Raw genomic sequence first — 19,863 nt, forward strand, 5'->3', positions numbered from 1 at the left:
ATCATGGTGCTGTAATCGCAGTTGTTGCTATTACACAATAGACTTCACTTCTTTGCAAGGAATGTGAGGGAATAGGAAGAAGTCTGCATTTGTGTGTGCGTGTGTCTGTGCCGTTAGTCATGACAGGGTTATAAAGCATCCATCAGTGTTGCAAGACTAAATTGGCTAAAGAGACTTAGGGAGGAGTGAATAGGGAACATAAGGGCAGAGAGGAGTGGTGATAACAGCAGAGGGGAAGAGAAAAGAGGTGATGAAGGGAGAAAAGGGGAGTAGCTGGAAAGAGATTGAGAGAGCTGATGAGAAAATGGGAGGAAAAGCGCAAGAGAAGATTAGGATGCAAGATGGCAGTGAGTGAAAAAGAAGAGGGGATGAAAGTAGGATAGAAAAGGAAGAGGAGAATAGGATGAGAGGAGAAGAAAAATGAGAGGAAACTAGTTGAGAAGGAAAGAGTATACATTGAAAAAAAGCAGATAAGTAAGACACATATCAGTGAACAGTAAATAAGTTGAAAAAAAGGGATGCAAGGTTAAAACCAAAAAGGAAACAGGATGGAAATCAGGAGGAGAAAAGAGGGGAAAGACCACGGGAGAATCTGGACTTGGAAGTGGAGTAACTGATAGGGAGGTCTTCTGGGGAAACCCAAAAAGAGAAAGAATGGAAGCCTGGAAAAAGAGACAAGAAGAGTAGAATGTAGCCTTTGATACAGGGGTGCTGAAGGGTAATTTCTGTGCGGGTAAGTGTGGTGTGTGTGTGGGAAGAGGGGGCAGTCTGGGGTACAATAGGGGGCCTGACAGGACTACAATGGAAACTCTGTTAGTATGCAGGTAGTGTTGGGGCCACCCTGCAATCTCCCTACATGGCCCCAGGGCAAGACCTTACACACACACATGCACACGCAAGAACATGAACTTCTAGACATGATGAACTTTGGCATGGATGTGCATGACTTTATGTTCCCAGCCAACAGGGTGCACACACACATGCAAGCTCGAACAAAAGGGATAAAGCTGCATGTGAGCTTCAACCTTTTCACACAGAAAGACTTGATGCTGAAGACTTAACCAGAAGAAATGGTTCATCATGAGTGGAATGCATTCACTGCAAAAAAAATCCCAAACAACAACAGTAACCCCACAACCTGGCAATACTGCACTGCCTACACAGTATTTTCTCTGAGTTGCCATCACTTCTACAATGGGGTACAATGGAGGCCCAAGAATGTATATTATAAAAGTTGTGTACTTTAAAATGGTCACTTCAAGCATTTCCAGGCCGTTGCTCTGCTCTAATAAACTCAGGATTTTACGAGAACAGCAGTGTCACATGACAAAATCACCATTTCAGTAACTTAAAGAAAACGTCTGTGCAAGGAATTCAAATATAGGCTGCAAAAAGTCTTGAGGAATCCATCCCATTAGTGGTCCTGTTAAATGGTCAAGTCCAGTTGTAACTGCAACTATGCATGTAACCGTGCTGATTGACTACTCGTAAATACTTCACACAAGCCCCACATTAAAAAAAAGAATCCCTTCAAAAGACAGTTTTTATATATGCAGAGAGTCTCTAAAATTGTGAGGCTTGAAGCATAAAACTTGAAATTCACTTTTACCTCTAAGTCAATTTGTGCTGTGATTGGCTGGTTATAGGGCTGAAATGTAACACAAAATGAATAGGACATATTTTCCAGGCTCGATCATTATGACCTTTCACCTCTTGTTGCCCAACACAGAAACTCGTGCCAACGCTGCTGGTATTCATATCAATGTTCATTCGCCAAAATCTAATTCCCATTTCCATTTATGAATGTGAAGAAACAGAAATAGGTTGATTCCATCAACGGATCTGACAGTAGCTGTAGTTATTAAATCAGGTGAACAGACAGAGTGAAACATGTTAGTAAAAATACATTTTGTTGCATGTGTCACAAGAGATTTCCTTTAATGAGCCGATTTTTGAGTAACAGGTAAATATTGGCAATATTGTCTCTGTCTTTTGCAGTAATTTCAGTGTAACGTGTTGACTGGTATGAAAAAAAAGGAATCTTCACTGGCGTCGGCCCGCAAACCTCCCAAGAATGTCTAAATCATAAACCTGACAAAAGCCCGTAACAGCTACTTATTTTCGGAGGTTAACTCCAAGCAGTTTTATTGTTCTTGTGAGCAGACACTATGTGATGACATGAAGAGACAAGACAGAAGATAATGAGGACTAAGATGTAACAACAAGTCGGATGATTTATGGGAATTGAGGAATGAGTTTTTTTTTATAGAGCGTTGTGTTGGGAAAAAGAACTTGTTTTTATTTGTGTAGGAAACTGTTGAAGGTGCGCTTTGACTGGGAGATTCTATGCAAATGAAAAGTTTACAAATACTTAAAGTTACGTAAAGAAGTTTTTTTATGAGCCCTATGGCTCTCTTTGGGGAGTAGCAGATCAAATATATTATCGAAGATGTGTTTCTGTTGGGATTTTGACTAGATGAGGATCCATCTATTGTAACCTCTAGTGTTGGCTAATTTGTTATATATTGGCTTCAGACTGTAAGACTTTCCAAATTCATGTTCAGGTACGCCAGAGTCACTCGAGGAGAAGGAGCGCCAACTGTCCACCATGATCGGTCAGCTGATCAGCCTGAGGGAGCAGCTTCTCACCGCCCACGATGAGCAAAAAAAGATGGCCGCCTCACAGATGGAGAAGCAGAGACAGCAGATGGAGTTGGCCAGACAGCAGCAGGAGCAGGTAGGAAACCTCTGGGCGTGTGTGAGCCGGGGGACACTTCTAAATGTTGACCTGAAGTAGCTAAGTTACTGTAAGGACAACATGTCCTCTGATATGACAATGATTTGAAGATAAACCCAAAAAATTTAAACTGATGATGAACAGGTGAGGGGCGTTGACGTAACCAAACACAGGTGTGGAAGAAATGAGTCAAGAAACAAAATCAACCGTAACAAACAAAGAGAAAACATCTCAAAATCAGCTGAAGTGCAGAAAGATAGAACCCAGAAGTCAAAGTCCAAACTCCAACAAAAGTCACCACAGACCATGACATCTCTGGCATCTGTGCACTGACATAGCAGCTTGCCATATTAGACACGGAGAGGAAACACTACTGTGTCAGTAGGCTGCAGTTGAGCAGTGTTGGGCTCAGGCTGCTGAACTCTTTTGTTGGGTTTTGGAAAATATTGTTGTCAGGTTTTCAATACATGACTGTATTAAAGTTAACTAGTGCATTGGCTTATAACGTGGAAATACACCATCTAAGTACGTTTACTTGCTGTGTTGAAAACTTAAAGACGACCATTAAACAGTCTGAACGGACGGTGCAGTCAAAACCCAACCTGCAGGCTTTTTTTTTTGCCACCACTTAAGATTCTTCATCTGAAAATCTAGTTTTGAGTTTTTTAATGTATACATTTTTAAGTTGCTGCACAAGGCAAGTATATTGGAAGTTAATGGAAACTGCAAAATGTTGGGGAAATTTTTTTAACTTTCATGACTGATCACAGGAAATCAGCTGTTTATGTTTTTAGAGAAGAAATGCGGTAAATAATAGCTGACATGAAAAAATCAGAATGTGAAAAATTTAGAAAAAAGTCCAATAGACCTTTTTGTATTTTTATTCCCTGTAAATGGCCAAGAGCTGGTTTGTTTATTTAATTTTATTACCAGATTTATTCCTGGTCATGGACCATGCCTTTTACACTGTCCATTACAGCTGCTTTAGAATTTAGCCTGTACTGTCAAACTCTGACAATAAAATTCAGCCAGCTTTATTTGCTGTTTGCCTGGAATTCGATCTGTATTCAATTCAAGTCAGTTTTATTTATATCGTGCCAAATCACAAGAAAAAAATTTAATTTCAAGGCACTTCACAGACACAACCCGATTCCAGCCAATTACATATACATATAATCTAATCAATTCTAATTCATTAAAGTCCAAATTAGTCCAGTTCATATAAAGCCAACAGAAAAAAGTTTACTAGCCAACCGATTGAACCAAAACTTCTCTTCGATCCAATCTCCTGTCCTGAGCATGCACGAGGTGATGGTAGAAAGAAAAAACTCCCTTTTAACAGGAAGTATCTCCTGGCAGAACCAGACTCAGGAAGGGTGGCCAATATGCCTCGACCAGCTGGAGGTTGAGAGGACAGGAAAGAGGGCATAATAACACCAGGCAAAGGATACCTGCTGAGAAAGAGAAAAAGTTAATGACAACAATGATGTCATATGTACATGAAGAGTAGCAAAGCAACATAACTTGGGGTGTTTCAGGGTCACCTGAGCCATCCTTAACTATAAGCTTTATCAAATAGGAATTTTTTAAGCCTAAAAAGGTGGAGAGGATGTCTTCTTCCTGAACCCAAACTGGTGGCTGCTCCCAAAAGAGAGGGGCCTGATAACTGAAGGCTCTGCCTCCCATTCTACTTTTAGAAACTTTAGGGAGCCAATGAAGAGAAGCTAAAACTGGAGAAATATGATCTCTCCTGTTAGTTCTCATCAGAACTCTGGCTGCAGAATTTTGGATCAGCTGGAGGCTTTTCAGAGAATTTTTGGAACAGCCCAATGATAAAGAAATACAGTCGTCCTATCTTGAAGTAACAAATGTATGCACTAGTTTTTCTGCATCAGTCTGACACAGGATGTTGGTGATTTTGTCAATACTACAAAGGTGAAAGAAGGCAGTCCTAGAAACCTGTTTTATATGTGCGTCAAAGGACAGATCCTGGTCAAAAGCAACTCCAAGGTTCCTCACTAAAAGCCAAAAACTAAAACTTAAATTTTATCTGAATTTTAAAGCAGAAAATTCAGTCATCTAAGTCTTTGTGTCTTTGAGACATGCTTAGAGTCACCAACTGATTTGTTTTATCTGGTATCATCAGCATTCCAATGTATATGTATGCCATGTTGTCAAATAAGATTACCTAAGGGAAGCATTTATAAAGAAAAAAGAATCGGTCCTAGCACAGAACCCCATAACTTACTCTGGTGTGCGAGGAAGATTCTTCATTTACAAGGACAAACTGGAATTTGTCAGATGAATATAATTCAAACCAGCCTAATGCAGTTCCTTTAATCCCAATAACATGTTGAAGCCTTTGTAAGCGAATGTTATGATTGATCGAATCAAATGCAGCACTGAGAACCAACAGGACAAGCACAGACACAAGTCACAGAGATCATTGGTAACTTTCACCAGTGCTGTTTCTGTGCCATGATGTGCTTTGAATGCTGACTGAAACTGTTCAAGCAGATTATTACTGTTTAAATGATCACAAAGATGAGCTGCAATTATTTTTTCAAGAATTTTAGACATAAAAGGCAAACTGTAAATAGGTCTATAATTAGCTAACAGTCCGGGATCAAGAGTAGGCTTTTAAAGTGAAGGTTTAATTACAGCAACCTTAAAAGGCTGAGGTATATAGCCTGTCAACAAAGACAGATTGATCAAATCCAATAGGGAAGTGTTGGTTAAACCTCCATAAACATTCTGGTTAGGATTTGGTCTAAAATTCAAGTTGATGATTTAGATTAATCAATTGTTGTTAGCTTGGAGAGATTGACTGGATAGAAACAGTGTAAATACAGGTTCTAATGGCCCTGTCACACTGTTGCGTATGGCACTAGCGTATGCCAGCGTATGAAAATTATCACTCATACGCTGGTATACGCTGACATACGCTAGGGGAACGTTAGGCATAGGTTGTATACGTTTCAAGCACGCTGGCATACGTTGGCATACGCTGAGGCAGAAATAAATTTTTGAACATGCTCAAAACTTTTGTGCGTATGGTTAATACGCTAAGCGTACGCTTGGCATACGCTGAATACGCTAGAGGTACGATATAGGTACGTTACTGATAGGTCGAGAATGCTGGACATAAGTTGCCATACATTGGCATGAAGGTGTACCGTACAGCTAGCGTATTTATAGCCTCCGCGCGTCTGCTGCCTCCATCTCCGCCAGACGGGTGGAGATGGAGGCGGCAACTGACATATCTGAGGCAACCGACGATTCACGGGAGCGGTCAGGAGGAGGAGTTGGGGATCTTGATCGCTCAGAAGCATGTAACTCATCAGCCGCAGGTGCATCAGGCATTTCAGCAGGTTTGGGTGAGAATGATTCTTGTGTTTTTTTGCCTTTTCCTCGACCTCGACCTCGGCCCAGGGCCTGGGCAAACTACGATTGCTTCTTGGGAGGCATGATCGAGATGAATGTCTCGAGAGATGTTGATAGCGCGTCGTCTACTGCAATAATGGAGCAATGTGGAAAGGCTGCTGATATAGGCGCGTTGAAACGTACGCTGGGCATGCGCAGTTCATATGCTACTCATACGCTAGTCATACGCAGAGTACGCTGGTTATACGTTGTTCATACGCTGACATACGCTGGCCATACGCTGTCAATACGCTGACCATAAGCTACTCATACGCTACTCATAGGTTCAATACGGTAAGTATACGCACAATTCTTTATTTTCAAGGACTTTTCGTGCGTATGAAAATTATATTATTAATTTTCATACGCAACTCATACGCTTCTCTCATACGCAACAGTGTGACAGGGCCATTAAGAAACTTTTAAAGCTGCTGTACTTGATAATACATTAGTGACAATAGCGAAAGGATTTCATGAATCAATCTCTGATAGAAACTATTTTTATTGGTGAAGAAGCACAAAACATCATCACTATTGAGAGTTAAAGGAGTGCATGGCTCAACAGAGCTTGGACTCTTTGTCAGCCTGGCTACAGTGCTGAAAAGAAACCTGGGATTGTTCTTATTCTCTTCCATCAATGATGAACAGTATGCAGTTCTACCTTTGTGAAAGGGCTTGTTTGAAAATGTTGTTAAACTCTCTTTCTAGACTAATTGAGATTCTTCGAAGTCAGTGGAATGCCATTTTCTTTCCAACTTTCTTGTAGAATGCTTTAAATCCTGCATTGTGTATATTTGATCATTTTAAGAAGGACACTGCATCTGTATTTTTCCATGTCCTCTTCTTGCTGGCTCCCTGTCAACTTCAGCCTTGCTCCTCTCCCTTGTTGTGGATATGTGTCTCCCACAGATTGTGCAGCATTTATTTTATGGCGTCCGTCAACTGATGTTATATTAAATCTGCCACGTCCCTGTATTATTTACAAGATACAGGGGAAGTGCTTTGTGCTAAGAGGTGAAAGTCAATCAGTTTGCCATATGCCATTTTGGATAACTATGTTTGCAAGTACGGTGGCTCTAAAAAGGATTGATGCGAAAAAAATCTAACCTGTTCCTAAAACTTTACTGACAAATGAAAGATTTGGAGTCAGGGTTAAAACATGATTTACATCATGTTACAATATGGGCTGGGTGTAAAGGACTTAAGTCTAATACTTTGGTGAGAAAGATTCAGATGAAGAGTAATGCCTTCCTCTTAAAGTGAATAATTTGGTGTCCTCATAGCGGCTAAAATAAATTATGCTATGATTTGGCCAGAAAAAAAACCTTTCTTCAAAAATATTTAGTTACTTCTTGTAGCTGAGCTTCTAATCATCCTGTGACCCTCAGATTTACCTTGTTACGTCTTTTGTGGGTCCCAACCTAGTATACCTAAACAGGGTTTTTGTATGACTGCATGATAAACTGGTTGCTGATAATCCCCGTTAGACTAGCCTTCAACTGAGAATCTACTGTCCTGCTTTTCTGTATGAGTATGAGTGTGGCTTCAAAAAGCTTTAAAGAAAAAAGAGACTGAAATGAAAAAAAACCAACAACAACAACAACAAAAAAAACACAGCCAGAGCCTGAGAAAAGAGGTGTTTAGGTGAGCTGCTCTTTGTTTTTACTGTTCGTCGACACGTCACTTAAGGTCGGCATACGACAGGCTGTGTTTGGACAAGTCCACATCTCCCATCAAAACACATACCACCTATAACAGCTTTACAAAGGAACAGGCGAGATGGGGAGAGTGAAAAGAAAGACAGATTCCAATATCAGCCAGTCATTTGACTGTTGAGACATGATAGGATAATGCCCTACAGACAAACCCTGAGAAATCTGCCTTTAATGAAATATGACATGTGTGCAAATTTGGGCGCCGCCTCCCATTCAGCAGCCTGTAATTACATTTCGGAATAAATATACTAAATGACTCTTCAAGTAAAAGAAGAAAAAAAAAAAAGAGAAGGCAGCTGCTTGACTTTTCTGTCTCACAATGGGTGGGATCAAATATTAGACATGACGCCCCTTTAAGGGTTTTAACCTCCCACAACTAGTCCCTGCAGTCCTAGATAAAAGTGGAGGTTTTAACACGACTTGAATTGTTTTATATTAAACGATCATACATCAAAAAACAGGTTGAACAGCTCCCTATATCAAAGTGAGTGTAGGGGTGTCTCGGAGGCATGCAGGGTGTTGTTGCCCGGTGTCGTAAACACGTCAGTCTCACAGATTTGTTGTCAATACCCAGATGTTTTCATGAACTTTCCACACTATTACCTGCATGATTTGGACGCATTATCTGTATAAGTAGGCAATGGCTCTTTAGTCTGAGGTCAAGCAGATACGTCAACGCTGTCTCACACCAGAATGTGAAAAAGCTACGTTGGTCCACAGTGCAAAGCAAAAAAATTCCCAAAAAGAATTGGAAAATGCCAACAATCTCTGGGCTCTTAAAGCGTTACATGCTTACGTTTTGCATTTTACAAAACTCCCACTCAGACTCGAAAGTTGTAAACATTCCTGTAAACATTTCTTTGCAAATTGTAACATGTTTTGATTTCTATTGCATGAAACTGTTCCAAATGTGACACTGTGCAACTATTACATGTTCAAAATCACTTATTGAGACATGGGAGGGTCGATAGTGAGGTCACACTGCAGACTGTCGAGCTAGAGGAATGAGTTCAAATCCCACTGTTGTCCAATAACTTCTTTTTTCTGCTTTGCTGTCAGTTGCTTTTGCTAAGGGGTAGCCATTAAAGTCGGTAGGCAAAGTTAATAAAGATACAGTTAGGTTTAGGGATGAAAAACACTTGTTAGGCTTAGTTATTATTAAATACATGCTGACCAGTTTGCGTCATCTCACATGAACGCCTGCTCATACAAGACAACAGGGAGTGGAAAACATAATTGATTATTGTGACACCTCTGTCTTTTGCATGTGCTGCCCAACATACATATTCTACAGCTTCTTGTGAGACTGGGCTGAAAGTTCATTTCCATCGTACTTCCTATCATGTTTTACTGTAATTCATCTGCAACATATTTTTCCTGATCATGATCTTGAACACAAGGTGGTTAACATGATTAGTTTTTCCACAGATATGCTTTTCAATTGAGAAATTTAACTTTTTATTGATGATTTCTTTTTGTTTTAACCTAGATTTCCAGTCAAAATAAGCCATTTTTAAATGTCATTTGATTTATATGAAGTGAATATTTTCTAGATTATATGTCACCATGAATCCAAAAGTTATTTCTCAAAGCTATGATACACTATCATACAGATTTGAAATGCAAGAGCTTTTTTTTTCTTCATGTTAAAAAATAAAGATAGAAATATACATCATACTCTATCATGTTGTGTGTGTGTTTGTATGTGTGCAGATTGCCAGACAACAGCAGCAGCTCTTGCAGCAGCAGCACAAGATAAACATTCTCCAGCAACAGATCCAGGTTAGTAGGCAAACACACCTTCCCAACTGTCCACTCACATGCACAAACCTCTGTAGACTCCCCTCACATCTTCCCCCACAGCCAGTCTTTCTGCCTTGTTTGTCCACTGCAAGGATGCTGTTAGTATTTTCGTCCTTGGTCTTCCAAGCATGGATAATCTAATTGATGCCTTTCCTCCAGCTCTATTATGAGTGTGTCATGTGTGATTGGAAAACAGCAATAACACAATGGGTCATGACCTTTTGTTTGGCTGATACGGAGAGGTGCAACACCAGTGGCCTGCAGATACACACACAATAACACACGACAGTGACCCAGTAATTGCCCTTGTTATGGCTGGATCATTCACTGTTGCATTGATCTCTCAGCAATCGATATGGCAGTATCCCCTAGGCTCCCTCCTACTCTTAATCTCCCAGTTGTCTGTTTATCAGTATGTGTTTCACTCTCTTCACTCAAATGTGCACCATAATCACTGTTTTCAAATGTTATTTTACATTTACACTTGCATATACAATGTACGTAAAGTATGAGAAGCACTTGCCAGTTAGGTATCGGCATATGTACTTCCTTTACATATATACACATTTTTTTATTTATTTATTTAAACTCGAAAAATCATTGAGGGCCTGACCCTCATTTACAATGATGTCGAGTAAAAAAACAAACATATAAAATATAACAATATAAAAATATAAAATAAACATATATAAAGCAACATATACACAACATATATCATGTAAAAAGTATTAAATAAACAAACTATGAATTAAAACAAGTACATGAATGTGATAAAAAACCTCTGAGCATTTCTTTAAAATGGTCTTGAGACATAAAAGTATCAAGACCCACCCTTTGTTGCATAGTGTTCCATGCTGAAGGTCCACAGATACTAAAAGCAGTTTTGCCCAGCTCAGTGCGGGCATACGGTACCTCCAGCAAATTGCTGTTACGGGTTTGGTATGGATTTGCATACCTAACTAAAAGAGAGGATATATAGAGTGGAAGCTTGTCAGTAAGGGCCTTATAAATAAACATAAATAAATGCATGTCCCTTCTTTGAGAAAGTGGAGCCCACCCAACTTTGTCATACAACAAACAATGATGAGTAATGTAGGGATCTCCAGTAATGAACCGAAGAGCTGAATGATAAACAGTATCGAGTGCCTTAAGATTAGAGAGTGGTGCATGCCTATAGATCACATCCCCATAATCAATGCAAGACAAAATTGTAGCTTCGATTATCTTTTTTCTACAGAAAACTGGAAAGCAAGATTTGTTTCTGTGTAGATAACATAGCTTTTGTCTAAGCTTAGTCACAAGACAGTCAATGTGCTTCTTAAATGTGAATTTGTCATCCAGCCAGATCCCTAGGTACTTATAATGTGAAACTCTTTCAATAACAGACCCATGTAGAGTGGAGATATTCAGATCATTTCTGTTACAATCCTTAGATCGAGTAAAAACCATGCACTTAGTCTTACTTGCATTGAGCAGAAGCTTAAGACCAATTAAGGCATTTTGCAGGATATTAAAAGACTGCTGTAATTGTTCCAGGGCCAGGTGAACAGAATCTGCAACACAATACAGAATTGTATCATCTGCATAAAGATGCACAGAGCATTTGGAGAGAAGAGGGACTATGCTATTTATGTAGATGGTGAAGAGTACCGGGCCTAAAACTGAGCCTTGCGGGACCCCCTTAGTTATTAAAAGGGGGTCAGATTGTGTATTACTCAATTTCACAGTATGATGTCTGTGGGATAGGTAGCTCTGAAACCATCTACAAGCACTTGCACTAAAACCAATACCAGGCAAAATTTGCAGGAGCAGAGAATGGTCCACGGTGTCAAATGCTTTTGACAAGTCTACGAACATGGCAGCACAATGTTTTTTCTTGTCAAGAGAAGTGACAATATCATCCATTACTTTAGTAACAGCAGAGACTGTACTATGCTTAGGCCTAAAGCCTGATTGGAGAGGGCTTAGGATATTAAAAGCATTTAAAAATTCTTTTAGCTGATCATTCACCAGCTTCTCTAATATTTTTGAGAGACATGATAGCTTAGAAATTGGTCGATAGTTATCAGGGTCAGTCTTATCACCCCCTTTGTGCAGAGGGGTGATGTGAGCAAATTTCCATAGTGAAGGGACAACCCCAGTGGACATGGAAAAGTTAAAAATGTGCAATAATGGCTCTGCTATTATGTGTGCCGCAGTGCGCAGAAAAAAAGGATCTAGGTGGTCTTCTCCAGTTGCTTTGCGACTATCAATTGCTAGTAAAGCAGATAGCACTGTATATTTTGAAACAGGCTGAATCTTGAATTCCTGATCATTGTCTCTGGTGATATGTACATCATTTGCAGAGACATTTCCAGCCTGAGATGTACAGGAATGACTATTGCTATTATCGAAAATTTGACTGGCTAAAGAGAAGTGTTTGTTTAGAGCACAGCAAATGTCAGATTTGTCCTGTAATAGGCAATTATCAAATTTAATGGAAGAAGGCATGGGCGTAACAGATTTACTGTTTTTATAATTAACAGCCTTCCAGAATTTTGCTGGATTAGAATAAGAGCTAGAGACAAGATTAAAATAATAGTCAGATTTAGCTTTTCTCACAGATAAAGTGCATCTGTTCCTGATTTTTCTGAAACATGCCCAGTCAGAGGCATCTTTGGTCCTCCTAGCTAATGACCAAGCTTTATTTCTTGACTGGAAGAGAGAGGAGAGTTCAGTGGTAAACCATGGATTTGTTCTATATTTTACTCTGATCTTTTTAAAGGGTGCATGCTTATCTACAATGTAAGAAAATGAGTTTGAGAAAAACTGCAGAGCTAAGTCAACATCAGGAACTTCAGCTGTAAGATGAATGTCACTTTCATAGAGATCATTTAAAAAAGCTTGTTCATTAAAATGTTTCATGTTTCTTTTAACCACAATGCGAGGCGGTGCTTTTTTTAGGTTGGTATGCCTAATGCAGGCAATAGGACAGTGGTCACTGATCCCTAAATCAAAAACACCACTTGCACTAATTTTGTTAATCTTATTAGTAAAAAGTAGATCAATAAGAGATGATTTACAAGGGTTTTTTGAGTTTGGCCTTGTAGGTTCATCAATAAGTTGATCCAGAAATAGGCCAGAGAAAACTTCTCTAAGATGGTTGGAGGCATTCGTTTGCCAGTCAATATTAAAATCTCCTAACACAAGAACTTCTGAGTTAGTGAATCTAGATATCAATTCTGCCAGTTGATCTATGGATTTAGAATCAGCTGACGGAGGTCTATAGACCCCTATTACTACAAAGAAGTTGTTGTTGGAGCCATAATATACCTTGAGTGCAATCAATTCAAAAGACTTAGGTTCACTCAAGGAATAAAGAACTGTGACAGAAAAATGTGACTTCACATAAATAGCCACCCCCCCGCCCCTCCCAGCTCTATCGATTCTAAATAAATTATAGTCTAAAAGATTGACTTCAGAGTCATCAACTTCACTCTTCAACCATGTTTCTGATAATACCAGGATATCAGTGTTTGTTTGGTCGATTAAAATATTTAGGTGATCCATTTTATCTCTTTGCAATATACTTCTGATATTGAGGTGGATTAACCCAATTCCTTTTCTATCCTTAAAAACACATGGATTGCCCAGGCGAGCCACAGCAGAGGCAGAATCCATTGGAACTGTATTTATGACAGGACTGGGGCCAATATTGAGAGGAGTAGAAGCTAGGTATTCAAAAGTGGGGTAGGTACCAAACGAAATATTTTCAGCAGGGCCCGTGCTATCAAAACTGGATAGATTAACTGACTGACTTGGGTCATGCTGAGCTGTTAGTCAGACAGAGTTAAATGCAATATAGTTTATGAAATTAGATGTCAGCATCTTGATCCCTTTTGAGTTAAGATGCAGGCTATCAGATTTGTGTACATGCATCCAGCTGCTGCTTTGATCGCACCTCTATTCAACCTGCTTTATGTTCTTTTTTCGTCCTACTCTTTGTCATCTTCTTTTAATGCCTTCATCTGTTTCCCTGACCCACCTGATGCACTGAGATTCATGATCCGTGCACTGTATACACACACAGACTCACCAAGAAATTACCACCAGCTGTGAACCAAATGCTGGCAAATTTGCACACTGCGGCTGATGGCCACGTGGGAATTCGGCCAGTTTGCATTTGATCGGTTTATGATTATTTTTTTTAAGTGGTTGGACTGCTACAAAATTAAATAAGCTTGGGAGAGCATCTGAATCCAGTCTGGGCTGTGATAAGTTCAGCTTCATACCCCGTTTACCCCCCATCGTTCCCGATCTTTGGATCTCCCTGTGCTCCAGAGGTGTGATGGAGTTAATGAGGGGTTTACCCCCCCCTCCTTCTTCTTCTATTTTCCCCCTTCTTTTTATTATGAGACCTCACCCTTGGATCTTAATAAAGCTTGGATCGGACTTCATTAGGCCTCTTAGCCCCAGGGGAGAGCAAAGCCATAAAACCAGCTCATACTCGGATCCTCTTCCACGCTGTGAAGCAATGGATACTGTGTCATGTTTGGTTTTGAGGATGAAGGGATATGGAGAAAATGGCTCGTTATCATGTAGAGATTCAGAAACACCAGCTGTAAGTACATGTGAAAAACCAACCCAGGGTAACTCTTGTTTCACACTTACTTGCTGTGATGAATTAAACTCAAAATGTCCACAATTACTTGAGTTTGCAGTCTATAAAGGTGTCGAATGAAATGCAGAAAAAACAAACAAACCAAAAGCTAAACATTATATGCACACTGCTGGGTTGCGGCAACTTCTAGTCATTTAAGTAATTTCCAAAACAATAGCATGTCTTGGCAAACAAACCCAACTTAGCAAGAAGCATATGGTGTTTCTACTGTACAGAGGTTTAGAATTATTATGGCTATGCTCCAGGGTTTAGTCACTGGGGTACGGGCTGTTTACGCTGTGTCGGATGTGTGTTGGCCTTAAACACACAGGCAGCACTGCACCGGTCTGTTTCCACTTATCAGTTCCAGGCCTGAGCTCCTCTCAGGCCAATACTCCAAGGAGCTGACCAAATGCTACTGTTTCAGCTGAAAAGAATAGGCCCAGTGTGGTAAACCCACCTTATTTTTTTTGTTTTAAACGAGCACTCGTTTGAAACAAAAAATCTTCAGATCTTCATTTAAAACTAGATGTTGTCCAGATGGAACAAATAAGAAAGTGAAACAGAGTTTCTGCTGGAAAAGTTGAATAAGTGCTGGAAGTTTTATGTTTTCTGAACACCTTTTTGTTGCATTATTATGCAAAATAAAAACAACCAAACATCAGTGTACAGTTACCATCTTTTACTTGATATCTAAACTATTGAAAAAACATCAGCACTGACATTATAATCTTTATCTGTAACTGATTTATGAATGGAGACAATGAAAACCCAGTGGGAGCCCATTTTTGCATTTGACTGTCTTCCTTCTCCTACTTCAGTCACTGGATGGTGTTAGTGTGTTTGTCAGCTACTGTTGTGGGGGAGAATAGTTCAAAGTGACCAAGGTTTCCTGTCATGTGGTTTTAAATGGTGTGGAGAGCCAGCGGGGGATGTCCAGGGGTTAAAGAAATGCTTCCGAAGGCCCCATTCCGACAGATGTAGTTGCACACATTCATACACCCAAGCACACACAAAAGGTATGAAGACATGTACTGAGCAATTGATATAAACAGATGAAATGCACATGCATGAATTCAGGTTCTCACACACACATTTGAACTCAAACAACAGAACAGGCAAATTACATTATCATAAAGAGGAGATAGTTGACATTTATGGATAATCACGTAATATACCGACAGTTCTCATGTTTCTTTGACATGCACAAACCAATGAGTGGGTATGCGCAAAAAGCAAACATACTTGTGGAAAAACTTTCATATAGGCTCACGCTCATGCTCACACGCATGCAGCGGTGGCGGGCCCTTTGTGTGCCGTAAGCAGAGTGGCCCAGCCCAGCCTGGTGGCTGACAGGCATGTGTCTTTGTTAAGTCAGTTCTTATAATGGCTCTCATATGTGGCCCATTTCCTTCAGGCCCACAAAGGCACAGGCCCTAACCGCACCGCCCGGGCCCTAGCTAACGGGCTAATTAATGACTGCAAAGCCGCACTCTTTCTCCTCCTCCCTCTCTCTGTTCTTCATTTATAACCCCTCTGTCTCCTCCTTCACTCTCCCTCCTCCTTCTTTTCTCTTTGGGCTCATGTCCCACAATCATTGTTTTGTTTTTGTTTTTATTTAGATCTTGTCATATGCTGTTCTATGATTTTCAGTATGCTGATGTTCTTTTTTGGCTTTTTGCATGATGATTCATTAAATTGCAGAATTATTTACCAATGAAATTGCAGATGCAGAAGCAGCAGTTGGTAGATGAGTTTCAAATGTAGTCAGTGGGTTTATCTTTGTCACTAATTCTGTTGTTCCACTGTCTGAAAAAGAGCCAGAAATGTTTCTTCATTCAGGATACTATCTTAGCACAGACACAAGCACACCACACATTCACGAATGGGCGTTCGAGCTATTGAGCAGGCATAAGGCTGTCAGATGGATAGGCAGCTCTTACGTCAGCACACACAGCTTCAGACACAACAACTGGGAAAGCAGTGGAAAGCCCATAATGTCGATTGGGCTCACCGGCTAGGGAAAATGGCTGACTCCTGACTTTACAATGGCCCTCCCTCCACTCCATTAACCAGCATGTTAGTTAGCCTTAAAATAAAATGCTATCTGCAGCAAACAGTAATCCAGTGTGTGTCTTTCACTTGAAATGTGTCTTTATTGTGTTTTGCGGGTGTAGCAAGACCCTGAGATAACAAAAGTGAGCTGATACTGTGAACCTACTTAATACCTTTAGGTAAATTCTATACCAGCCAAAAACAAAATCTCATCTCTCATATTTCCACGCCTCCAACAGGGTAAAGTTTCAGTGCCTCAGCTTTTCTGATCAGGCCTCTATCATCCAGGTATCATCAACTTCTGTTGGTGGGAGGATGCCTGGATTTCTTTTACTTTCCTTCAGAAGTCAGTTATGAGAACTGGGAACTCAGGAGAGAAGAGAAAGATCTGAGGTTTAAATGTTCTAAATATAGCATACATTTGAAATGATATAGTACAATGAAATAACATAGTGATTAAAGCCATTAAAGAGCTCAGTCATTGCCATCAGGCAGTCCTTTCAGACAGGAGCTGTTTTGCTACCACCAGACTACTCTGATAAAAACAGCAGCACAAGTTTCTGACATACTTTGGTCTACTTGAGTGTTTTTAACACTGGGTCTGCATCAACAAGTCACACAATGACATTTACAAACTAACTCATCAGAGCAGCTGTAGACTTTATCTGCGGGAATTATAATTATAATTATAAATCATACCTCAGGTGTAGAGCTATTGTGAGTAAATATTCATCTGCTGGGTTGTTTTTTTCTTGCAACAGATTTGCTCAGAATCTAATTCTGCTGAGGTGAGTTGAATGGTAGTTTATGTAGTGAACCTTAAAACAAAGAGCCTGCTTCATCCAACAGAGTACAACTACTCACTGGCTCACAAACTCAGGTCTGAAGACTGTTCATCAGTTGGACCCTTCAAGGCTGGATTCACATGAATTGCGGTCATGAATTGTGCTTTGTTGTTTTTTTGTGACACAGTTTGACTTTCGAATAATGCGAGCGGGCATTTTGTGTATGTGTCTGTGTTTTATTTCCCTGGGAGATGTCACAGGACTCAACAGTTAGCCAGCAAAGTGAAACCTGCATGCAGTTCACTTAGTGAGATGGTCTATTCTCATAGACCATCAAACGTAGATTGTTTAAGGCTTAGGAGACAATAGCTACTGACAAGGGCAAAAACTTAATATTTTTGTGACTTGTGTGGCGTGAAGCTGTGATGTTTCCATGCTTCTGCCTCTTGAGATCACCTGTCAGTCATAAGGTGTATCGAGCACTATAACGCTTTTTATCAATTGATCTTAATCCCAGAACAAATCACCAGAATTAAAAATGTCTGCTGTTATTTTCTTTCCTTTTCATTGAATTAAAACTCTACCTGCGTAAAATTGCATCGCGTTACTCCAAGTAAAGTAGTGGACAAAATCAAGAGGCAAACAACAAATCCACGTGTGCATAGCTGCCAGACAACGCCATATTTTTCTTTCTCTTCTCTCCTCAATCCCACCAACATAAAGACACACCACATACGTACTCATTGCCCCCTAACCCTGCTGCCCTCACACAAGAGGACCATTAATTCTGAGTGTGTTTGTCCGCGCGTGTACACATGTTCCTTGTTGCTCAGGTGTGTATGTTGATGTGTCTGGTGGGCAGTTAGAGGAAGGGGACCTTGTGTTTTCTTAGGGGCCGTGCAGAGGGGGCCCCAGCAGCACCACCTTCCCCCGTCTATTCATCGAGCACCATCCCCCCTCCCCTTGGTAAAAGGAGATCTTTGTGTGTTTGTGCTGGTGAAGCAGCCCCAGTCTGTCCCAGTGTTCCCAAAGGAATACAATGAATGGGAGCATTTTGTCCCACTCTATAACCTCCACCCCCCACTCCTCTCCTCTTCTTCTTCTTCTCCTTTTTTTTCTTGCCATTTGGACACACAGACTCGTTTTTCTTCTCTCTTTCTTCTCTTTTCTTCATGTCACAAGACGTCGGACCTCTCGTCTCTGTATGAGTGTTTGCGTGTATGGGAATGCCTCAGAACGTATACGTTTGTGTGTGTCTGTGTGTGCTGAGGCTTTTTAGGAGTGTGACCTGAAGAGCTGGTCAGACGATGAACACGTGTACTGCCGAAAAAAACCAAGCCAACTGTTGATAATATAGATGCACATAATTAGTCAAACAACCTCATTCGGACCTTAACCCTAACATCAAAACCATGTCCTGGCTTTCTTCTTTTCAAAGTAGATATCTGATTGGTCCTCACAATGACAGATGTACAAGATAGGGTTAGACATAGATAAGCAATAAATGCCTTTTTGCAAACTGCATTAATTACAACAACCTACCTTTAAAGTCCAATAATTTGAATTCATGAAATAGCTCTTTATAGTTCATAATTTGATCATATGTTTTGCTTCAAAAAATACGGACATAAAGGTAATGACAGTGGATGGACATGCACTGATGGCTTTTTAAAGCGCAATGATGTGAATGAGGAGTAAAGCAAACATAAAAACTATGTTAAAACTGGTCATTTAAATGTATTGCCCCTCGGCAAAACTATTGGATTTTCCATTTTTCAAAATTCTTTCGTTTTCAATTAGCTTTTAGAAAGAAAAAAATAATAATTTCTTGATATCTACATGCTTTACATAATTCATTAAATATCAAAATTGTGCTCCATTCATTTTGTGTTGATCCTCACATTGATCAATTAATCATTTCAATGCTTCGGTAGACACAAACAAGTCAAGTACGGTGCTCTTAATCTATCTGTATATCTACTTAGTCATGCTCTTTAAACCTCCCCACTCCAGACCCTTTAACTCTCCCTCCCACACCATGACCATCCCAGAGGACAGTCATCTCATTCAACTAATTCAGAAGCCTCACAAAAACAGAAACCTTGTGGAATCTCACTACATGCTGATAGCAGAGGTTTGAGCTGTCATGATGATATGTCCCAGGAGGTCAGTGCGGGGTGTCTGTGTGGGGAGGGGGGCACTGTAAACATTAAACAGAGAACAGAAATAGAAAGAAGCTTGGAAAGAGCATTTGTGTGTTGCCTCTGACAACTTCATCGGTGTCTTAAGTCATGAAAGATGATAAAAGGCAGAAGACTGAGACCGACAAAAACAAAGCGACAGAGATGATGTAAAATGGTAAAAGGGGCTAGGTTAGACGAAGAAGAAGTAGATACAGGAACAAGACCTGGATAGAGACAGAGCAAAGACTGGAGAGCTAATTAAAGAGCTAAGATGTTTAAATTGTCTCAAACTAATAGATGGATTAAGCCAAATTTTTAAAACAAAGAGGAGGATGTGAGAGGATGATACCTGACTTGTCAAAAAAAAAATCAACACAATGTGAAACACGAAGTGAAGAAAGAGAAGGAAAAGGCTGAAGAGCGACAGGTCAGAAATCCAGCAACGCTGCTCTTGACATCAGCTTTTTAAACAACCCACAGGAGAGTACTGTATCTTATTACATGCGGTCACTATGGTTACCAC

General features: G+C 40.1%; 1 protein-coding gene across 3 annotated transcripts in view; it reads left to right on the forward strand.

Moving 5' to 3' along the window:
- LOC142384311 (transcription factor SOX-6-like) overlaps positions 1-19,863 on the forward strand; it is a 121,106-nt gene that overhangs the window by 65,834 nt on the left and 35,409 nt on the right. For all 3 annotated transcript variants that reach the window (XM_075470463.1, XM_075470464.1, XM_075470465.1), the window contains exons 6-7: positions 2,565-2,737; positions 9,589-9,657. In XM_075470463.1, the coding sequence (XP_075326578.1) occupies positions 2,565-2,737; positions 9,589-9,657 (242 nt within the window). The remainder of the gene's footprint in view (positions 1-2,564; positions 2,738-9,588; positions 9,658-19,863) is intronic.

Source organism: Odontesthes bonariensis, chromosome 7, assembly GCF_027942865.1.
Source record: "Odontesthes bonariensis isolate fOdoBon6 chromosome 7, fOdoBon6.hap1, whole genome shotgun sequence".
Lineage (NCBI taxonomy): Eukaryota > Metazoa > Chordata > Actinopteri > Atheriniformes > Atherinopsidae > Odontesthes > Odontesthes bonariensis.